At 50.8% G+C, this 22,897-nt stretch overlaps 1 protein-coding gene and 1 pseudogene across 3 annotated transcripts in view; both read left to right on the top strand.

Moving 5' to 3' along the window:
* Usp32 (Ubiquitin specific protease 32) overlaps positions 1–22,897 on the top strand; it is a 70,240-nt gene that overhangs the window by 39,885 nt on the left and 7,458 nt on the right. For 2 of the 3 annotated variants that reach the window (XM_077676153.1, XM_077676152.1), the window contains exons 18-31: positions 914–988; positions 1,542–1,680; positions 1,856–1,961; positions 2,258–2,361; positions 2,431–2,706; positions 6,556–6,875; positions 11,866–12,098; positions 13,352–13,561; positions 19,654–19,844; positions 20,202–20,288; positions 20,532–20,652; positions 20,736–20,927; positions 21,150–21,614; positions 21,862–21,954. In XM_077676153.1, coding sequence (XP_077532279.1) covers positions 914–988; positions 1,542–1,680; positions 1,856–1,961; positions 2,258–2,361; positions 2,431–2,706; positions 6,556–6,875; positions 11,866–12,098; positions 13,352–13,561; positions 19,654–19,844; positions 20,202–20,288; positions 20,532–20,652; positions 20,736–20,927; positions 21,150–21,614; positions 21,862–21,954 — 2,612 coding nt within the window. The remainder of the gene's footprint in view (positions 1–913; positions 989–1,541; positions 1,681–1,855; positions 1,962–2,257; positions 2,362–2,430; positions 2,707–6,555; positions 6,876–11,865; positions 12,099–13,351; positions 13,562–19,653; positions 19,845–20,201; positions 20,289–20,531; positions 20,653–20,735; positions 20,928–21,149; positions 21,615–21,861; positions 21,955–22,897) is intronic. The other variant, XM_077676154.1, reaches the window with a different exon arrangement.
* On the top strand, positions 13,646–17,524 carry LOC144144635 (uncharacterized; annotated as a pseudogene).

Genomic DNA, 22,897 nt, shown 5'->3' with positions numbered 1-22,897 from the left:
AAAAACGAATGCGAGATAAACGGGCGATTTATTTCTCGAAGTAATCTCACCCATCTCCCTCTTCGTCGCTCTCCGCTGACCACAACATCTCGTCCTTGGTGCCGTCAAGCGCGTTCGCGATGCCACACTTCATAACGAACGTTCAACCATTATCGATCGGATCGTGGCCCACGCCTCGCACGCCCGTCCTGCGAACTTCTCCAGAGGCGCACGCTTCAGCCGACCACTCGTTTTGAACGCGCGAGAGCCGCTGCTGCCGTTGCTGTTATCAAGTGCGCAAGCGGAACGATTTGACGATTTGTGTGAACGCCGATAGAAAAGCCTGGGCGCCTATGCTTCCTGCGTCCGAAAAATTGTTGCTAAAAGCTTTGGCGCCATCTTGAGATGGCGATGGGCGAGACGAAATTTCCGTTGTTTCGGCAGTTTCGGTTTCGTATCCGATTCTAACGCGCATGTGATATTTAGACCTATTTTACCGGAAAAAAGGTGCGCGTTAGAATCGGGTAATTACGGTAATGCTTTTTTTTTTTTTTTTAAGTGTCCCTTCAACTATTCCTTGTCTGCACCAAAGATAAACTTTACTTGCATTTTTGTTTACACTTGTAATTCTCAGACGCGATTGTTGTCCTCCCAAAATGTTGGTCTAGGTCCACCTCTGATTGTAGGTGGTGTGTTTTCAAACATTTGCCGCATTGATGTTAATTTTTGTTGCTCTGTGAGTGCTGTTGTGAGCGTATTGTCATGTGTTTAGAATTATTGGTGCATTCAATGTGAGAGCAGATGCTCAAGTGTTTCATTGGTGTAAGCGTTCATGCATCTTGAGGCTAGTTTCGACCAGCCATTCTGTGGGGGAGTTGTTTTCACAAAATACGGATGCTCACTGAAACGCGCTTTTGATGCTCTTTCTGACCAGTGAGAAATAAAGATCAAACGTGGCCAGAGGAAATGTCCTGCATCATCAACTCTAAGATAGACCAAAAGAACCAGGGTAAGTGTGCGTTATGACGTGTACATCTCCTTCGCAGTTTACGCCAATACTTTGCCTTTGAGGGCTTCTTCTGTGTGCAGTACTGTAATGCTTTAGTGTGACAACATTGAGGATACTGTTTTCAATATTGTTGTGCTGGCATCGGCCACTTCCGCCACAGTGTACAAACCCCCAGGGCGTAAATGCATTACCATGACCTGTAAAATAGTATCAGTTGGCCCGTATGTGCAATAATTGGCACGGTCCAAAGTTGGGAAGGTTTTAGCGCAATTGTACTCCTAGTTGTTGCATCGGCATGTGCTGAAAGTCTTCATGACGTGTAGCTCATCTGGGACTGCATTGCATGAATTGGCTGAGTCGTCAGACTTCTCTTGCTCCAGTTTTCCTCAAATTCAAACAACTAGGCATAAAGCAGTCATGAACACACGGAATGTGCAAGGGACATCTGGTAATTGTTTTTAAGGGGGAAGCTTTATTGCGTTGCTGTCCTCTTTGAGTGCTGGCACCTGCAGGCGGCATGTAAGCCTCTTCTCGTCTTGTGCTTTGCCCCCAGGCCCCACTGAGAAAGGTGCCACTGGCCTAAACAACCTGGGCAACACGTGCTTCATGAATGCCGCCCTCCAGTGCGTCAGCAATACTCGGCCGCTCACCCAGTATTTCATCAACGAGAAACACCTGTACGAGTTGAACAGGTCAGTGAGGGACCACCTCGTCATCACTGCTTCAGGTGGCTCACGGTTGGGCTGAGTGCATGTTAGAGTAAGGTAGAGACAGCTGACACCAGCCTAGTTTTCGAGCCGTGTGATTCGAACTTGTTGGCACCTGTGTTTGTGACATGAATGTACGCGATGTGTTGCACTGTTTCAGGATTAATCCTTTAGGAATGAAAGGCCACATTGCCAAGCGCTACGGCGACCTTGTACATGATCTCTGGAGCGGGACGTCCAAGACTGTAGCACCACTCAAGCTTCGGGTAAGCCCCGGTGTCGTCACGCTTGTGTCACACCAGCCGTCTTGGTCACGCTGCACAGGGAAATGGGGACTGCGGTTTGGACAAAGTGTCATGGAATGTGCGACTGTGCAATCAGAGAGCCCGGAGTTGTTTAGCTCTGCTTGTGAGCGTGGAATTTAAAACAGGCGTGAGCAAGTGCATTCTGTGCAGACTAGTTACTGCAGTGTGTGGGCAGATGTCATGCCAGTAGTCGTGTTTATTAGTGGTGGGGTGCAACAGTCCGCGTGACTGGTGGTTGTTGGTTGCTTCACTCGCAGTGGACGATAGGGAAATACGCGCCCAGGTTCAACGGCTTCCAGCAGCACGACTCCCAGGAGCTGCTGGCATTTCTGCTGGACGGGCTGCACGAGGATCTCAACAGGTTGGTTTTTCTGCCTGGTGCCCGCTGCTCGCAATGCGCTGAGTGGTGACGCCTGCCCGTGCCCCACAGGGTGCAGGAGAAGCCGTACGTGGAGCTGAAGGACAGCGCAGGCCGGCCGGACGACGAGGTGGCGCGCGAGGCGTGGGAGAACCATGCGCTGCGCAACCGGTCGGTGGTGGTGGACCTGTTCCACGGCCAGCTGCAGTCGACGGTCACCTGCAAGGTGTGCGGCCACACCAGCGTGCGCTTCGACCCCTTCAACTTCCTCTCCCTGCCCCTGCCCATGGAGAGCTGCGTCCACGTCGAGGTGGTCGTCGTGCGCCTCGACGGCAGCGTGCCCGTCAGGTGCGTGCGTGGTTTCGGTTAGCTGTTTTGGCCAAGGCTTCGGGCAGGCACAACCTGCAGAGCCAAGTTTGTGCGGACCTTCTGTGCGTTCGGTCGAGCTGTTCCAGTGAAGCAGTTTTGGCATTATTTTATTGTTTCGATTTATGGAAGGCACAAAAAAAAGGACATCATTGTGTGTTCATTCTTCAAAGCTTTTGCGTAAATTTTCCGTGCCGAATGATTGTAATTCAAGGTTTACCTCAGCAGATTCCCTATTGTGAAGTCAAGGGCATGGATAGAGCTTGCTTTGGTGTGGCAGCCATGAGGAGTGTGTAGCAGACAAGGCTTTCCCAACATATGCCAACAATATGTGGGCCTCCTTGCCCTGAGTCCTGGTGCTTTCTATGTGCAAGGAGGTGTCACAAAATGCATAAAATTCCCTTTTTCCATGTAGTGAATGGGTTCTTGGGATGCAGGTACCGCATGACCTCTGCACCTACAGTAACTCAGCAAGGTCTGCTGGGGAAAAGTTTTGTGAGGCAGTAATACCTGAACCGAGTCTATTGTTTCGGGCCAACATGCGAGCATGAGGCGTGGTCATGGTATCAGTCAGTCGCATCGGGCTGAGATCGGACTGAGAAACGGGCAGTCCCCATGTTGCAGTCTGGTGCTGCCCTTGCACTGCAGCACTGTGGGTCTCTGTGCTCGTGTGGTGTAGACGCTGGTTGCATCCTTGTATGGTGCCTGCCCGAACTTTGCAGCAGAAAAGGGAGATTCGCAGTGCTGACGTGCTGTCTAGCCTATTTACTGGCAAACTTGCCTAGATTGCCTAACCTTTCTTCCCGACAGCACGCACCAAATCTGCATTGTGGGTCTCGGTAAGGCCTGCATCCTCTGGGAGGTTTGTTGCAACTCTGGGAGCATGTTGCTTATGAAGAGGCATGTATAAACCCGCAAGGATTTTTTTGTTTCTTTTAAGTGGCTGATTGACTTGGCTGATCACTCTAAAATACAGTGTGAACAGCATTGGAGTTGCTGGGCTTGCAAAATTTGGGCTCCTTTGTAGGGTGGATCAAGTTGCTGGTCCGTGGTTCAGCCGGTCTGTTGATTTCCTTTGTTGTGTGTTCGTCCCTCGTGAGTGTTGGTGCTGCACCGATGCCAAGTAAGCCAACAGCATGCTTTACTGGATGCAGCTCGGTAGCCATGAGTGTGTTGACACGTCCATAGGGACTGGGCAGCTGGGCGGGTGGCGCCACCACTCGACGCTCCCCTCGTTAGTGGAATGAGCCGTTGCATTGGACTACGCGGCCTCCCGTCGTTTTTTTCCGTGTTTGTTTCGGTGCTTTGAATGTTTTGGTGGTGTTGTGAGCGGATATGTGCGGCGAGACGGAGTCTAGACAGGTGTGTTGGGTTCTTAGATACGATAACGGCTGCATAAACTTGTCGGATGCTTCTAAAGTTGGTTATGGGCTTCAATGACAGTAGCGCTTTTTGCATTGATGTACGCTTGGCTCCACCGGATCTAAGTACGAATAAAACTACTATTATTAGTATTCATTTCTCTTAAATGCACTAACGGCTACGTAAATTCATTGGACGCTTCTAAGATTGGGAACTGGATACATTGACATGAGCGCTTTTTGCAGCGCTCTGCGCCTGGCTCTTCGCGATCTGAGTAGGAATAAAACTATTAGTATTAGTAATTATTTCTACTGCTTTAAATTATCTTCACTAGCTTTAATGACTATGGTTTCCACGCCAACTTTAACGGTGGGATACTTCGATACATCTGCTTTAAAGAGAAAGGCATTTACGTACGAGGTCGATTACCGTGTGGCCGTGGAAACGTCGCAGCATTCACACTTTCTTTTTGTAAGCGTGAGCTTTGTGCCTTCGGTTTTGGTGAGTGACAGCAGGGATGTAGCCTAAGGGGGGGTTTGGGGGTTCAAACCCCCTCCGAAATTTTTTCTAGGCAGCGCGTACGCGAGGCTTACTGTTCCTTTCGGAAAAGCTCAGCCCTTCCCATAACTCAAAAACCCCTAAAAAAAAATGCCGGCTACGGCCCTGAGTGACAGCATGGGAGCCTGAGAGCCGAAGCGGAACTCTCCCGTTTGTAGTGGTCATTCTATCAAGAGCCAAAGTTATTCAAATACCCAACAGCCCAATAAAGCTACAAACCATCCCCCCTCCCCTTCCCATTTTACCACCAGCCTGGATTAAAGGCTGGCACCGATATTAAATAAAACGTGGCAGTGCCAACGTTGGCCTGTGTTTTTTAATGCTTAAGTATCCTTTACCGATTTACTGAGTATTTTAAAAAATCGTGTAAATCCTTGTGAAGAAACCAAAAACGCCTGACTAGTTGCCTCAAATAGGTGTGAATCAGCCAGAGTCCTCCAGCACAGACGCATCTCCGACACGCTGGAAGCAGTTAGGATGGACGTGCAAAATTATAGAGCAAAATCATCTAGCCCTCCGTCTAATGATTATGATGGTTGAACGGAAAGCTTTCTTCGTGCGAAATGGAATGGGAAAGGGTCAAAGTCAAAGACGCTGCGATCAAAAAACCAAACTGTGTTCTGGTCAAATTCAAAGCCCAACTAGTCGAAGTTTAAATCCACAAGGCAACCAATGAAACCCACACGAGAAAGCTTTGCGATAAAATCATCGTCGTTACACAGAGGACTGCAATATTTTTTAAGCGTAGGTGGCAGCTTGTAAGCCTCGACCGCAGCATTCAGTTGTGAAACTGAGGGCAGGTTTTTGGCACCCTCCTGTCTCTCGCCCTTTACCCAAACGGGAATTGTTTCCTGAAAAACCATTAACCAACTAGCCAGCAACCGTTGCAGGTCTTGTAATGGTATGCTTTTCTCCGACAAGCAATACCGTTCTGCTATCATGGGGTATTTATTTACCCGCCGCGGTGGCTCAGTGGCTAAGGCGTTGCGCTGCTGAGCACGAGGTCGCGGGTTCGATTCCCGGCCGCGGCGGCCGCTTTTCTGATAGAGGCGAAAAGCAAAAACGCCCGTGTGTACGAGATTTCGGCGCACGATAAAGATCCCCAGGTGGTCAAAATTAATCTGGAGCCCTCCACTACGGCGCGCCTCATCGCCTGCGTTGCGTCGGCGCGTTAAAAACCCCACAATCAATCAATATCATGGGGTATTTATTCTGTAAACGATTTTCGATTACTGTAGTAAGTGTATATTTGTGAAATTAAACACATTTTTACCGTAGTCAATGAAGTTGCAGAGCGTCGTCCATCAGAATTTGTTTTGGGGTAAATCTTCGAAGGCATCCCTCAACTTTGTCTTTTGCTTGTGCACGACACCGTTTCGTCATCAACTGCCGAAGGCCAGTGCCACAGCATTCTTAGATGGGCTGAACACACCGGATTTGTAGGATCATTAGGCTGCAATATATTCCTCGATACACCAAACTGCATGCAGGCATGAAAGATTTGCACGAACAAACGGACTTCCACTTCCAGCTTGACTTCGAGCTTGACGCATTGAGCGTCGTCTGCTATTTGTAATTACTGAGTATGGGCATTCACACACATGGCATGCCTTGTAAAGGCCGCCTCTACTTTCAAGATTTGCCAATATTAAAAAAGTCCTCGTGGTTATCTACGCTTTGCAAGCTGCACCGCAGCAGAGTAACAGAGAGCCATGCACAACAACGCTGCGCTGACCGCCACCGGCATTCCACTGACGAGCGGTTCGCCACAGGCAGCGCTGTTCCTGAAGCGGCAGTGGTGCCACACAACGGCCGCCCGGTCCCTATAGCCAAGGTGGCAGGGGTGCCAGGGGCACGCCTCTCCTCCCTCAGGTGCTGTAGCTCCCCTGTCCCCTCCTCTCCCCACTGCAGGTACGGACTGCAGCTGAACCCGGACGAGCGGTACGCGTCGCTGAAGCAGCAGCTGGCGCCCCTGTGTGGCCTGTGCCCACAGCAGCTGCTGCTGGCCGAGGTGTGGGGGGCTGTGGTACGCGCCCTGCTGCCGGACGACCGCCGGGTGCAGGCCACCACGGGGGGAGCGGGCCTCTACGCCTACCAGCTGCTGCAGGCCTCCGACCACTCCTCCTCTGCCGCCCCTTCCGCGGACGATGAGGGCAGCGGGTCCTGTTGGGCACCCCCCCACGTGCGCGAGCCACAGACCCTCACCCAGATCCAGAGGATGGTGGTCACCTGTGAGTGGCAGACGGCCAGCTGGCCACAGCTGTCTTCCTTCCTGTGTGTCAGTTTATTTTGGAATGGGTTTGCCTCAAGGGCGTGCGCTTAGCGGTGTTGCACACCTTGGTCACTCCCAGCGACCGATGGGTGCCACTGATCAAGCATCCATTACATGCTGGATAAGAATGTCTATGTACAGTTAAACCTCGATGTAACGAAGTCGGTAAAATTCGCAATTTCCTTCGTTACATTGAAATTTCCCTACATTGAAATTCGCGGTTATAATGAAGTGTTCATCCCTGAAGCATTGCCTGCAAAAGAAAACGTGGCACGCATACACAGCTGGCGCACTGTTTCTGTTTCTATCAGAGCTTAATCGTCTACGCGGGCATCAGTGTGAACCGCATGGAGCGTTTTCTCCTTGCAAAAACGTGCCCCACAAGCCACAGGCACGCTGACACAGCCGCGGAGACGACCAGCACGATGCGGGTAGCTCCAACGACCGCTTCTAACCGCTCGCTGAAACGCAACTCGGGGGCAAACGAGAGGGGCATTCGAGAAAAAAAGCGATAATGTGGGCAAATTTTCCCTGTAAAACGTCATACGCCCCGCTTATGAAAGCGCCCATCAAATATACCGTATAATGCAAAATATAGGTCGAGGCGGAATATAGGTCGACCCCCTTACCTTGTAGCCGAAAAATGCAAAAAAATAATTAGGTACCAACCATTGTTTTATTGAGACTGTAACTTGTTTCGTCTCAGATTACTCATTTAAAACTGTCTGAAGTATTGTCGGACGACTGCTTCTGGCTCGCTGTCGTCCACACAACAGGTCGTCTTCGGTGCAGTCCAGGCACTTCTTTAACACTCGCAAGACGATGCCATCGTGAAGCGAGCGTAAAGCATGGGACACTCATGTGCAGACCGGAGCGACAGCTAGTCTGTGCAGGCGGTCAGCAAACATCTTGGGGTATCCATTCGTAGAGACATCGCACGATGCCAGCGGAAAAAATTTGCCCCTTTGTACAGCAGCACAGGTGCACAGAGCAGCGCCCATGAAACGAGGCCTTCCGAGCGTTGCATACCGAGAGCTACCCCTTCAGCTAACGCCGCTAGCAACTTCTTTTGGTGATACCGAACTGGCGCAAGGCGGACACGTCATTGGCGTTAAAAAAACCCCAACTGTTCTTTTAAATGCTGCTGTAAACTGGCACCAAGTGCTTAAACTCATTTTAAGCAAAAAGAAAATTGCACGCACACATTCGCCGACAGCGAGAGAAGCAACAAAACAAAGATGGCGTCGCGTCCGATTGATGGTGGTGGCGATGGTGCCTTTGGGGTTTGGATGGGCTCGATTGGCTGCCCGGTCGCCTGATGCCAACTGCCAGTGACTGCAATATAGGTCGAGGGGTGACTTTTCGGCAAATTTTTCTGTAAAAAATCTCGACCTATATTCCGCATTATACGGTAACCTCCGCAGCGGTAAGCCTAATCGTCTGGCCAGCCGGCATCACCGAGCGCTTCGAAGCTCCGGCCATCAGGTGCGCGAAACTGGTCAGGTGCCTCCCACTGCTGTGTACAGCGCGAGTCACCAGAAGCCGCCGCCGGCTTGCAATCGCGGACGCAAGTGTGAAAAAAACGTGCACGCAGGGCTCATTCACAAATGCTTGCTGGAACGATGAAACCCAACAAGCATGAGCGAACTCGAAAAAAGGGCAAAGCGGCGGCACACGGCGGCAGTGGCCCCGCCAGAGGCGATTAGGCTTACCACCACGGAGGATATCTAATGGGCGCTTTAGTAAGCAGCGCGTACGCGTGATACGACATTTTACTGTGAAAATTTTGTCCACGTTATCCGCGTTTTTTTCTCACGTGCCCCTCACATTTGCCCCTCCAGTTGCGTTTCAGCGAGCGGTTAGAAGCGGTCGTTGGAGCTACCCGCATCGTGCGGGTCGTCTCCGCGGCTGCGCCAGTGCGCCTGTGGCTTGCGGGGTGCGTTTTGCGTTTTTGCGGGGAGAAAACGCTCCCTCCATGCGGTTCACGCCGATGCTCGCGTAGACGATTAAGCTCCGACAGAAACAAGCAGTGCGCCAGGTCTGTATGCACGCCACGCAGTTTGTAGGCCAGGGGCTCGCTGACAGACTCCATGGCTCAATGCATCCGCGGCATTGGGCAGCCCGTGTTGCCGTTCGCGTTTTATTGAGATCCCATTTTGGCGCTTGCATGTCCCAAAATATACCCCTACAACTTAAATTTCGTGCCTAGTTCTCCATGAAACTTCGTTACATTGAAATTCCTGCAAACGGGACTTCGTTACACAGAGGGTGAAAATACATGGTGTGCATACACTTGAAGTTACGAAAAATTCCGTGGTTCGTTACATCGAGGGTTAATTACATTAAAGTTCATTACATCGAGGTTTAACTGTATTCATTGGGCATAGCATAGAATGAAGGCTACACGTGGATACTTGTATGTGTACAGATATTCGTATTTATGTACAGATCTTGGTACTTGTGCAAACTTGGTGCTTTTCTCTATTACTGCAGTGTACAAATTGTGGGGTATATTTGCTGGTTTGTTGAAGGGACACTGAAGTGAATTTGTCGAGCTCCGGTTCGGGCTTTCAATGCGTAGACTGGCTCAGATAGACACACTTTTGTCGTTTACCCAGTAGGTAAGGCGGTATTTATTTTGTAAAGCCGAAAACAAGAAAAACTACCATGCGTGGTCTGCGGCGGCCACACTAACTAAAGCAATGACATCCATACAAGATGTGATGTGATTGGACAATGTCCAAGATTACAATTCAAACCAGTTTTGGTTTCGGTTCTGTGAAACAAGATGCTTGGCATCCAACGTTATCGTTAGGTGGATATTCTCCATATCTCAGTAATCGGCATACCGCACTTCTGCATGTTGTCGGCTGTAAAATGCGTCAGATAAGCCTGCCAGCACGGCTTGGAATCGTAAACAGCACTAGCCGAGGTGTCCGCAGTGGATGAACGCCCTCTGCGTCACCGGAGACGCTCACATGCGATGCACTTTTCCCCCACCTTTAAAGCTTGCCTGGCTCGTGCCTGTAATGTAAGAGGTGAGTTCACACCAAGCCAAGGGTCGGCTGATTCGGGACTGTGCCCGCAAGAAGTCGGTGCTTATGACAACACCACGCCAACGAGAACTCGCCAGCGCATTAGTGTCAGTCTACACACGTTCTGTGAACTCACTCATGGAGCAGTGAACGTTACAGCGCAAAAATGGTGAATTCAGTTTAGAAAACATTGCCCAAACACAAATAAATCAACTTAAAAAAAAAACGCGCTGTCGGGGATTCGAAGTTGCGAATTGCAAAATAACGCACCTAGTGCCCCAGACAACTCGGCCATAAGCCAGCGCTGCCAGGGGTGGAAATGTACAGTATATATAATGTATAGACAGTTTACATTTTTATTTAGTTCTAGCATCCCAAGCAGCTTAGACGACTATTTCTTGTATAGCACTCATTCAATAAGCGTCCCCCAAATTCCCACAATATCTCGTGTCTAGCTACTATATTCCTCAGACGAAAAAGTGTTCGCAGATGTCACGCAGCACAAAAACTGCTTCCTGCACCCTGGTTTTACACTGTACAATAAAAGTATTGGTTGATTTTAATTCATTAGTTCCTATATTGACGTCTCTGACTCTTCTAACGTGCAGCGACTATGCAGTGCGTGCCGCAGCTTTTGTCGTGTCGACTGTTTCTTTCCTAAGGCTAGCGATAGCGATCTTACTGTCAAACATAGCAATAAGTAAGCATGTAAACATTGCAAATCAGACTGAAAGTTCAATTCGTGAACCGCTACCGCAAGTGCACACGCTGGCCACAGTAAAGTCATGTGCACCACAAATGACCTTGCGTTTCGAGTCACACAACTTGCTGTAATCTGGCTTGTGATCTCAGGAATTCCCTTTGCGAAACGTTCAAGTTGAATAACACAGCAGTTAATGAACAGAGCCAAGCAGCAAAAATGAACCCATAAATGTGCACTACGCAGTTCAGATGGCCGCCTTTTTGATGCTCAATCAGGAGGGCTGTTTCAGCGCCCCGACCGGAGGGCCAATCGGGCTTCGGCATCTATTTCTGGTTTTGTTTGTGTGTCTGTATTTTTGCTGTTCGTGCGTTTGTGAATGATCGAAAATAAAAGAGGCGGCCAGAACTGGAAAGAGTATTGCTCGGCCGATCTAATGATAGCGAAATGGCTGGGCCCAATAGCACCGTTGCAGAGATACAGTGCTCCGAAAATTGCTGTTTTTTCGCCCTTTTGCGCTGATATTTTGTCACCGTGGCTGGGAAAAGTATTTTTTTCTGCCACTTTGCGACGGTTTTCGGCGGAAAAACTTTGCAAACGCACAGAATTGAAAAAGAGGCCGAATGTGTGGCTTTCAAAAAAATGATGTTTTGGTCTTTTTTTTTTTAAGTTGGAGGCTGCGCCTTCCCTTGACGCCGTAAATCTTAGAGGAACAGCATTCATTTTTTTCATTGCAGTATCTCAATCAATGTGCTCAGTGGGCTCAAATAAATGCATCTGAGCCGTAATGGTGTGGGTGGGCGTGGAGGTTGTATTTTGGCATTCTGTGACAGAAACTAAGCTTAGTTGAAAGCAAGGGGCTGAGAACACTTAGCTGTGAGGTTCTCAGCCAGTCTTCTGGACTGATGGCACAGTGCATCGAATGCACCGTTACAACACATTACGCTTCCTTTTGTAGATGCCATGGACTTTCATGTGTTTGCATGCGAATTTTGTGGGGAGGTTGCACTCTACAATATACTTGCTTGAGTGCCCAATTAATGTAGTTATTTTGGACTAAAGGAGTGAGGAAGAAAGCTTTCTGCCTGTGGTTAGAGCATTTAGCAGTTTTGTCGTTGGCCGTCCCGTCTTGTATGTGGAAGTTGTAGCCGTGCGGTAGGCGATGGGTGTAAAAGAGTCCAGCCCCCAGCTGAGGCCATCGTGGGTCCGTGCAGGTGCCAACGGCCCCCAGCTGCCGAGTGGTGGCAAGCCCCTGGTGAACGGCAGCCTCCCGTCGGGTGACGGTGGGCCCTCCTCCCTGTGTGGGCCGCCACCCCTGGAGCTGGGTGTGGTGGCGGCCGCGGGTGGTGCCGGGGAGGCCTCCTCCTGCCAGGTGACCACCGTGGGGTTGTTTTGCTGCAGCAGACTGGGTGGCAGCCGGTGTGGCCCTCGGCCCCTGAGCAGGGTCGTAAGTGCCCCCTCAGACAGCAGCAACGACACACGGCCACCCCTTGTGCGTGCGTGCGTGTGCGAACCCCCCTCTTCTCCACCCTCCGTGCATACAGTGTGCCTGGCAGGGCCGTCCCCACGCTCTGCCACTCTGTCGGTCGTCACCCGCTGCCTCCCACTCGCTGCTGCTGCTGCTGCCGCCTCGTGTTGTTTCATTTTGTTCTCTCACTCCTGTTGCCACTGCCGCCACTGCTGCTGCTGCTGTGTTGCCCATTTGCCAATTACACGTTGTGCCGTCCACCGTGGTACGTTGTATTTTGTTTCTCAGCCACGAAAATCTGGCAAACAATTCACATCACTTTCTAAACAAACAGAGCAAACTATTTTGAACGTCTGCTCACAAGTGGCATCAGAAAAATCGAATGGGTTTAGTGGTCTCTGTGTTTGACAAAATCGTTGTCGTGCATCGGGAGGCTGGTTGTGGTCAGCACACTTTGGGTAGAGTACACATGCCTGCTGTGGAGAGGCACGGTGCCTGTTAAGCACTGGATAGGCAACACCTAGCTCTTCTGTGTAAGAGGTACCATTTGCACTGGCAGCACTGGAAGTTCTTGGAAGCTTGCTGGAGCAGGAATGCCGTGCAAGCATCCCTGTGTAGCGGCTACACTGGCTGTGCACTACACCACAAAGTTAGAAGAAAATGAGTAGTGTGTTGCAAGCACTTTGGTTCGTAGTGGTAATGTAGGCTTCCATGACGGTGGGCATTGTTGAAAGGAGTTCTCCACAGAGATGAACATCCACGTTTGCCTTCCTCTAACAGCCGCAGTGCAAGAAACATCCTATACAACAGTCTACGCACGTAGGATTTAGCTGTAGCTAGATTGCAACTATTTTTTACTTATCTCAGTGTCAGTGTCTCACAATTGACATTTTTCGCCTTGATTGAGAGGGGAGGGGGGCATGGCAGCAGGTGAAAAAGCACACATATTTTGTGCCGTTTCGTTCATTTGCAATGTGGTACTTGGCAGGTATTCCTAGTGCTCGATTAATTCGCTTCCTAGGTTTAGGCAGAAACGGCTGTCATACTCTTCTCCGTACATTTCCTGGGTTTAGCTCAAAACGTTTCTCAAGCCACCAGGCAAGTTTGCATTTGTCGCGTAAAGAGGTGCATTGTTGCTTGAGGGAGGCCTAGTAGCACGTGAGCACCTGTGCTGGCTGCTTGCTTGACGACACCGAGCTGCCCCGAGGTGACGTGAGGTGCCCCCCACCCAGGGTCAGGGGAACGATGGCCTGCCCGAGCGACCAGACACCCCGGGCTCCACGTCGTCTGGCAGTGCGGTCACCTCGGGATCCTGGAACGGGGTGGGGCCGTACGCGGAGTTGTCCTCGGGCATGAGCTCCAGCCTCACCAGCAACTGCTCGGCCGCCGACCTGTCGGACCTGCCCAGGCGCAACTTTGTGGTGGCCTACCACCGGAAGATGGTGAGTGGTCGCCCCTCCTCCTGCTCTCCACAAATTTAACAGATTAGTGAAAAGTTACTCCTGGCCACGGCTTGGAACGCTTAAGGGTGGACGCGGCTTTCGGATCGCGGAAATCGCGGGAAAAATCAATTTTTGGAAAATGGTTGTTTTGGAATCTAGAACCTCTGGTCTGTATTGTGTCAAAATATCTCGCCTGAAAACGAACTCTAAGTGCACGAAAAAAATGATTTCGTCCGCGCGGGTGGCGGAAAACGCTTCCGAAATCGTAAAAAATCGCTGTTATTCATGATGGCGGCGCGCGCGTTTGGTTGCGGAGAGCACTGCCATTTTAGTCTCTATCGAAAGCTCAACTCTTCGTCCTTTCATTTCCGTCGCTATCTTTCACTCAATCGGGAGAGTGAGAAGACAAAAAAAAGAAAATTAAAGTCCCGTGACACGCGCCGGCGATAGCTCCCGGCGGCGCGGCCTTGAACGCGCCTTCTGATTGGTTGCCGCGACGTCCCGCGCTCCCGCGCGCGAGGGAGCGTCTGCAAACTTGCGCCTTCTCCTGCTGCGGAAAAACGAAAGTTTACACTCTGCGTTTATCTCTGACGTTTTACGCTAGCGAAGCTTTTGTCATGGGTGGTAATACCACAAGAAGAAAGTACCGGACTAAATTCGCGTACGGTAAAAGGAAGCGCAAGCCCGTTCAACCGGCAAAGCGGCGCCGACTCTCCGCGCCTCATGTCCATGAGTCGCGTGACTCTTCTGCGGAGGAGCAAGCGGCCATCAGCCCCCGTGACCTTCCTCAAACTGCGCTAGCGAGCGATGATGAACGAGCGAACCTCGGGCAGTCAACAAGCCATGGTGCAGCGGGCGACTATCAACATGATTCAGCGGTGGAACGACTCATCTCGCCAGAGGCCACCGTACATCAGAGGAGCCCCGCACGTTCACCTCGACGATATCGGAGACAACAAGGCTCGCGTTCTCCTCGCCGACATCGACCGGAACAAGGTGCGCGGTCGCAAAAATTGGCAGAGGCGCGATTTCCTGAAACCCGATGCAGTGTTCCGCTACCTAACAGCGACCTGAGCGACTCCGAGGTGCGTGACGCCGCGCTGAGTTTGCCGTCGACGAGCTCTGGCATTGCGGCTCCGCAGCAACCCCAGTTCCGACCTGGATCGGCGGTAAGCGAGTTTTCAACGCCTAGCACATCGCGGACAATTCAGGCGCACATTGAACCGGCATATGTGTCCGCGGAGGCGGCAGAAGCGCAAGCCTCTAGCGTTCGTGCGTCACTTCGCGAGGTGTCTGCCACTGAGCGAAAGCTTTCCTTCACAAATAGCCAGGAAGAACTTCCAGAAAGTTCTGATGATCATTTTTTGCTGGTTCAGGCCTCGGCCCTGAACTCCATGGTTGAGCATGCACTATGCCCTGTCTGCATGGAGAAAGGTTTATTTGTGCAACATGGAGCCGAGTTTGGGCTAGCAACGAAAATGGAACTTTCTTGCCGTTCCTGCGGGACCAAACTGCACTCCCAGTGGTCTTCGGGAAGAATAGAAGGAGCGAAGACTTTTGAGGTGAACATAAGGTCCATGCAGGCAATGAAGGGGATTGGCAAAGGAGCTACTGCCCTGAACGATTTCTGGTCGACCATGAACGTTTCAAAACGTGGCCTGCACCACAAAACATAACAAAAACACCTCAAGAATATCTTCAAGCCAGCAGCAGAAGCCGCTGCACGTAGTATTTTTGACTGTGCTGTCGAGGCAGTCAAAAAAGTGTATGCTGAGATGGAAGTTACATTGTCAAAGAACATCACCGTCGTATATGACGGCACGTGGCTCACACGAGGCCATGCCTCTCACATTGGTGTGGGGTGCGTGATTGAATTCTACACCGGACTTGTTCTGGACTGCGCAGTGCTCTCAAACTTTTGTCTCGGCTGTAGCCTCGGGCCAAAAGAGACTGACCCAAAGTACAACGAGTGGAAACGGACGCATCAGTGCCAAAAAAACACAGATGTTGCCGCTGGGCGCATGGAAGTTGAGGCAGCACTTCTGCTCTTTGGCCGCTCGCTGGAAAAAAATGGCCTCCGCTACACCACCATCGTTTGTGATGGCGACGGTCGCACGTACCTGGCGCTGTGCCATGAAGAAGTTATGGCTTCATTCCGCTCACCAAGGAAGACTGTATAAACCATGTCAAGAAGCGAATGGGAACCCAACTTCGTGCTGTCATCAAGAAGGGACTGAAGGGAGTTCCACTGGGCGGAAGAGGAGGCCTCACGCAAGACCTGATCAAGAAGTTGACGACATACTATGGTCTGGCCTTGCGCAACAACAGTGAGGTACCAGACATGCAGAGGGCAGTGATGGCCACGTTTTACCACGTGACGTCCACTGATGAGGAGCCGCACCATGAGCTGTGTCCCCCTGAGCTGGTGCAAACACCGGTCAGCCGAAGCTGAAGGGGAGCCACAGCCAGCCCACAAGTACAGGCTTTCACGGCATGTTGCGGAAGCCCTGCTGCCTGTATATCAGCGTCTGTCAGACCCCCAGCTCCTGGCCAGGTGCCAGGGGGGCAAGACACAGAATGCCGCAGAAAGCCTGCACTCGGTCATATGGTCACTGCTCTCAAAGGATGAGCACGCCTCGTTGTTCACTGTAGAGACAGCAGTACACGAGGCAGTGTGCAGGTACAACGCCGGCAACTTGCGTGCATATGCAGAAATGTGCAAGACCTTGGGACTCAAGCCTGGTGCGAAAGCCCTCCAAAGGGCAGCTGAAAAGGATTTTCTGCGAACACGAAAGGCGTCCAAAGCGCACCAAAGCAAGGGCAAACGACCAAAGAAGCCACCTGCTAGCAAGGCAGCCAAAGACTACAGCCCTGGCGCATTTTAGGTCGCATGGAGACTTTGCAGTCGATTTTCTTCAGGGTGCAATTTTGGCTCAGCAGCTCAGTTTTGACAAGCATATCAAAACAATGTGTGCACCGATTTCTGTTCTGTTGGCTCCACTGGATTCCTCACAGTACATTTTGTGTCGTGATAGTGTTAGATAGTGTTAAATTTCGTACATAATGCCTTTTTTTTTGTTTGAGCAAGAAGGAAAAAAAAACAAGCTTTTGTAGATCATAGTAGATTGTGATATTTTGTACCAAAAGCGTGGTGGTTCAAAAAATATTCAAACACTGTCCCAACATGACTGAATCATTTTGGCACACAATACAGGCAACTTCAGGGCAGTGCCATGTTTCTTGATTGCAGATCAGTGATTTGTTTCTTGGTTGTGCCAGGCAATTCACCAAGATGTCGTGTATATGCCTCAAGCATGGCACTGTAAAATAAAAACCGCTGCAAATGTCTCAGTGAAATACCGGATTCTTTTTTGTAAAGCCCATGACAATGCACACACCAAATTTCATCGAAATCAATGCATTTTTTACGAAAGGAACAGTTTACAAATGTTTGAAGCCCGTTTTCTCCAAAGTGTGTTTTTAGCTTATCAGCTCACTAGTGAAAAGCGTAGCGCAACAATGCACGCACCAATTTCTGTGCGGTTTGTTTCGCTGTAATCTTCAAAGTTCACTTTGTGTCGTGACAGTCTCAAATTTTGCAAATACTGTCTGGTTTATTCAGTATCTGCGCAAAAATCAAAAACTAGTTTTTGCAAAATATAATAGGGTGAAATAATGTTCTTTATACAAAAAAAGTGTGGCAATTAAAAAAATTCTGAGACTGTCACGACATCAAGCAGCCTTTCTGACATATAATAAAAGCAACTGCAGGTCAGTGCTTTGTTTCTTGGCCGTGCTAGGCTTGTCACAATCTGGCTCTGTACATGCCTCAGGTAGACCACTCTAAAATAAAAACTACTGAAGATATCAGCGTGAAATTTCAGATTCTTCTTTTCTAAAACATTGTTAATCTACCCACCAAATTTCATCAAAATCCACCAAGAAGTAAAAAAGTTGGTTTTGAAAGCCACCTCCTCCCTTAAAACTAGAGGTGTGGGAATGCGCTAAGCTTTCAAATAGCAGAGCGAATAATGCGATGCTCAGTTAGCTTTCGAATTGAATCAAACTGCACTATTTGGAAGCGCAAATAGATGAGTGCACCGATTGCGAGCAACTGGGGGAAAAGAGGAAGGGGCCTTTGAAATTCTTTTTCACAACAGCCGAGACACACTGCTCTCCTCCCCCTTGACGTTCGCTCACGAGGCAGGCATCGATCACTGCGTGGGATTGTGAATGGGCAGCGTATACGCGCATGCGTGTGCACATTTTTGTTTCTTTCTTTTTCCCCCTCCTGCACCCCTTTTCCCCCTGTTAGGCCAAAAAGCCGTCCTATAACAAAGCCATCCTACTTTTCATTCATCCATTCACTTTCAGCCAATTCCACCCTCGTGCTTCTCTTTTGGCAACCTGGTGGCGTGGTCGTGTCGACACAGTCTCGATAATAAAGCCTAGCTGTGCTCTTCCATAGTTACCCAGCCTTATCAAATTACCGTATTTACTCGCGTAATGATCGCACCTTTGAAGTTTGTAGTAAAAATTCGATTTTTTTAATTTTCCACGCAATGAACGCACCCTGAACTTGCCGCAGCAGTACGTCGTGTGCCAAGTCTAGCTGATGATGATCATGCTTACCTCTGTTTCCTTCCCTTTCAAAGCAGACATTGCTACGTTATTGCCGCAGACTTGATGATATTAAGCATGCGTTCAATATTGATGAGGAAGAAACTCTCACTAAATGCACCTAATGTACTCACAAGACAAAGAAAAAAATGCGCTCAGCTTGCTGCGTTGGCCCCCATTTCTGTTTTGATCTCCCGCATTGTGACAGTGGCAGCCACTTATTGGTTGCCCTGTTGTCACCTCGCAGCAAACTCGTTCTGGCGCATTCCGTAATTCATGAAAACAGTGCATTTTGCGTCACTTTGCAAAGCGTCTGACGGCGGTGGGTGGAGTTTTTATTGTGTTTTTATTATTTTTATTATGTTCATGAGACCTATCGTTAAAATTCTGACCCGAAACTTGCTTGCGTTTTCTGTGCTCAAAAGTTTTTCGCAAAAAATTTACCCCCCGTAATGAACGCACCCCTAAATTTGCATCAAATTTTTTGGAAAAAAAAGTGCGACCATTATGCGAGTAAATACGGTATCTGTAAGTTGGCCTGTAGTGTTTGTTTTCCTTTTTAGGACATAGCAGAGAAGCTGAACTCGTGTAGCTACGTGCTATGACACCCAGATGAAATTTTTCGGCAATGGGGCGTTAACCTCACTGCACTGACGAACCGACCACATTTGCCAACCACACACATTTATCATCAACAAAAATAGGTGTTTCAGCCCTTTTTGTCCGTATTTATGAGACACCACACCACAGTGAAACCCATATTTAAGATTTTTGTTCTTCGAGACATTTCACAGTGCATGCATTACTCATGTGTTACTAGTTGTAGACCCACGAGCAGATGATACCATCATGCCATGAGAGAACATCGTGTGGGTGAGATCTCTTCATGAGATGAACTTTGAATATATCGTAACGCAGGTTAGCCCCAGCAGGACTTTTTTACACCACAAAAAAAATTTATGAAACATAGTTAACCAGCCTCCTCCTCCTCCTCCTCCCCCCCCCCCCCCCCCCCCCCCCCCCCCCCCCGCTTTCCCTTATGTTTTTGTTTAGTAGTTACTGAAGCATACTTCAGAAGTTGTAAATTTCAGTTTTTGTGCAAACTTCAGAAATTGTATATTTCAGTTTTTGTAATGGCGTTATGACTATCTGCTTTAGTTTGAAACTATCTAAACAAAGCCATTATGTGCTTTGAAATTGAAAATTGCTTTGCACAGGCGTAGTAAAACTAGCGTGCTGACTTGGTCCTTTGTTTGCATAGTGAGTTAGCCTGTATACTTCATTTAATACAGTTCATGTCTTCGGATGAAAGAGCCAGTCTTAGGTGTATGAAAGTTCGTTATATAGGTTCTCGAAGCATCATTGTAGCCTGCACGAAAGATGTGCGAGCAAATAGATGTCCTGATCGTTTAGCGCTGAGACGGGAGGTTGCCCGCCCCTGAACCAGCAGTTCTCCTCCCCCTTCCGTGCAGATGCGGCAGGACGTGTACTTCCTGTCGTCCCAGAAGACGCGCCCGACGCTGTTTGGGCTGCCGCTGGTGCTGCCCTGCCACGAGGGCACCAGCCGGCAGGACCTGTACCGGCTGGTGTGGACGCAGGTGGCCCGCCTGGTCTCCCCGCTGCCCCCCTCCGAGGCCACCGTGCCCAACCACGCCCAGGACTGGTGAGCAAGAAGTGGGAGGGGGGAAGATGGGGGGCGCACCTGACCGGTTTGGTAGTGACTATACCAAGTGTTCCTCCTCTCGACTGCCCCATTGCACACTGTGACTGCACCGGTCACACGAAGCGAGGTTGTCACCCTGACAGTCAGGTTTTCCTCGGGCTAGGCAGCACTTCTACGTCTTCCTGGACAAGCGCGAGAATTCATGCACCTGGTCCATGTTGCCACTGTGGTAATGCCCTATTAATCACGCCCATGCTTGTAGGTGCACCAACAATTTGTATGTGTTACTGTGTGACTGTTGCAGAAAAGCCAAGTATGGAGGTGGTGACGTTCTTTTGTCTGTCTTTTGTGTTCCAGTGACGATAGCCTGGGATACGAGTACCCGTTCACGTTGAAGGCAGTGCATAAGGATGGATTCATGTGTGCCTGGTGCCCTTGGTACAAGTGAGTACACAGGCAGCACTGTGTGCTTGCTGTGTCATGAGCCTTGTAGTAATGTGTTGTGAAGGTGTTCAATGCTGCTCGATTGTCGTTGCACTTTGAGTGCTGCTCATTGTTCCCAGGTAGCTTTTAAAAAATTGCTTCAGCGTTTTGCATTTATTTTTGGGTGTCCACCTCTGTGACTGGTTCACCCCCACGGGAGTGTTAACGTGCCTTGACCTGTCCTCCTCTTTCCCCCCCCCACAGATTTTGCCGTGGCTGCCCAATAGACTGTGATGATGCAGACTTCAACTTTAGCTCTTTGTACCTGTCCATTGATTGGGATCCGACAGCATTGCATCTGAGGTACCAGGCCTCGCAGGAGAGGGTAAGGGAGGCTTTGCCCAAACACGCAACTGCGGTGGTGGATGACAGAGTGGCACAGCCGTCAACCCGATTGGGATCCCGCAGGTGTACGTGGACCACCCCAGCGTGGAGCGCACGCGGCAGCAGAAGGTGGAGCCGATCAGCGTGCACGACTGCCTGGCGGCCTTCACCAAGGAGGAGCAGCTGGGGGACCGGGAGAAGTACCACTGCTCGCGTTGCAAGCAGCACCAGCTGGCCACCAAGAAGCTGCAGATCTACCGGCTGCCCCCCATCCTGGTGAGTCTAGGGCTGGGCAGACTGTGCGGCCTTGGGCTTCCCAGAGAGTAGTGTTTGGTCCAAGATGCAGATCAGTAAATGGCAGTGGCTGCCTGTGGCACAGCGAAAGTGGAAGCATGAAGCGACAGCCCGGTGGCAGGATGTTGGTGCACAATGGGGGCTGGGTGATGCAGTGACTAGATGCCTGTGCTGAGTGCGTCCCCCTCTCCCCTCCTCCTGCAGATCATCCACCTGAAGCGCTTCCAGCTGCTGGGTGGCAAGTGGGTCAAGTCGCAGAAGATAGTGCGCTTCCCCTTCAAGGACTTTGACCCCACCGACTACCTGTCGCCCGTGCCCCGCAAGGCCGCCCTCAGCTTTCGCCGCTCCCAGCAGCAGCAGCAGCAGCCGCCGCCGCGCACGGCCTCCCCCCTAGTCAGCAGGCGGCCCGACCCGCTCCCGCACCGGCCAGGCGTGGCCAGCCCCCTGCGCGGCCGGCCCGACGTGGCCGAGCTGCGCCTGTCCTCGGTCGCCTCCTCCAACAGCAGCGCCAGTGCTGCTGCTGGCTCGCTGCCCCGCAACGGGACGCCCCTGGCCAACGGCGACGTCGCGGACGCGGGTGGCGGGGGCGAGCCTCAGGACCACCACAAGCACCGGCTGCATCCGGGCTACAGCCCGCTCGACCTCAAGTACCAGATGTACGCCCTGGCGGTGAGTGCTGCTGCCGCTCGTGGGGGAGCGGGGGGGCCACACAAGTGGCACGGCCATAGCTGTTCGTGTGGTGCCGAGTATCAAGGGGGAATGCTGCAGTACAGGGACACGCACCAAGAAATGCCCGCTGGGTCTGGCGCTCAGTTGTGTTTTGTTTGGAAAGACTGGCGTTGGGATTGAATGACCGTGTCGTGCTGTTGGCTTGGCAGGTCCATCCTGACCCTTGCTTTCCTGCTCTACCTTGCAGTGTCACACGGGCATCCTGGGTGGAGGGCATTATGTCTCCTATGCCTGCAATCCAAACAACAAGTGGTACTGCTACAATGACAGCAGTTGCAAGGTGAGCCCCATGTTCTGCACGCTCTCTCTCTCTCTCTGTTGCAGCGCAGTACGAGGGCGAAGCTGTTCAACTGCGGACAATTCAGTGTCCAACAAACTTCAGGCATTGTGGCACAACAGTAAATCTTCGTTTGTACAACAGAAACATCATACAAACCAAAAAATATTTATAGCATTTGATCTAATGCTGCATAAATAATTGAATATTAATACAGGTGGTCACAGCACTGTACTTCACCGTATTTACACGATTGTAGGTCGACCCCTTTTTTCAAATTTGACAATCCAATGTTGGGGGGTCGACTTAGAATCGAAGTCGAACCATCTACCGCCAGTAACGGCAAGGGAAACGAGAAATCGGGGGTGCTACGAGGAGGGGACAGCTTTGCACCCTCGTTCCCATAATTATGGTCTAAACTATGAACCGCAAGGGGCGTCTTCTGCTCGTGAAAATGCGCCGCACTGACGCTGCAGCGAATACCACCCGCATGCTGCGCGCTACGCGATCGGTGGCGGCAACATGGCGGCACCTTTCGCGAAGAGGTTCGCGTAGCTCCAGCGACTGCTTCTAACCGCTCTCTAAGATATCACTGAAGGCACAAACGAAGACGTTTGTGCAGGAAAGAAGCTGATAATGTGGTCGAAAACGACACCATAAACCATTAACCGCACCGCTAGGGAAAGCGCCAATCAAATATCGGTCACCGTGGTAAGCCTAAACATCTCCGGCGGCGCCAGCCGGCTGTCCCCAAGCGCTATCAAACTTCCACCATGAAGAGCGCGCGTCGTCAGGCTCCTCCCGCTGCCGCGCTCGGCGCGCGTTTTACCGAGGTAGAACTGGTAGAATTTAAAAGCAGTAGAAGGTGCCGCGTGCGCGGAATCGTCGCCGCGGGCGTGAAAAAGTCGCCCGCGCAACGCCCACACGCACGAATCGCGTGCAAAAA

The sequence above is a fragment of the Haemaphysalis longicornis genome, unplaced genomic scaffold, assembly GCF_048455015.1.
Source record: "Haemaphysalis longicornis isolate Haplotype H1 unplaced genomic scaffold, Haemaphysalis longicornis Haplotype H1 scaffold_7, whole genome shotgun sequence".
Lineage (NCBI taxonomy): Eukaryota > Metazoa > Arthropoda > Arachnida > Ixodida > Ixodidae > Haemaphysalis > Haemaphysalis longicornis.
The sequence above is the reverse complement of the archived record's forward strand: the minus strand, read 5'-3'. Positions and strand labels throughout refer to the sequence as shown.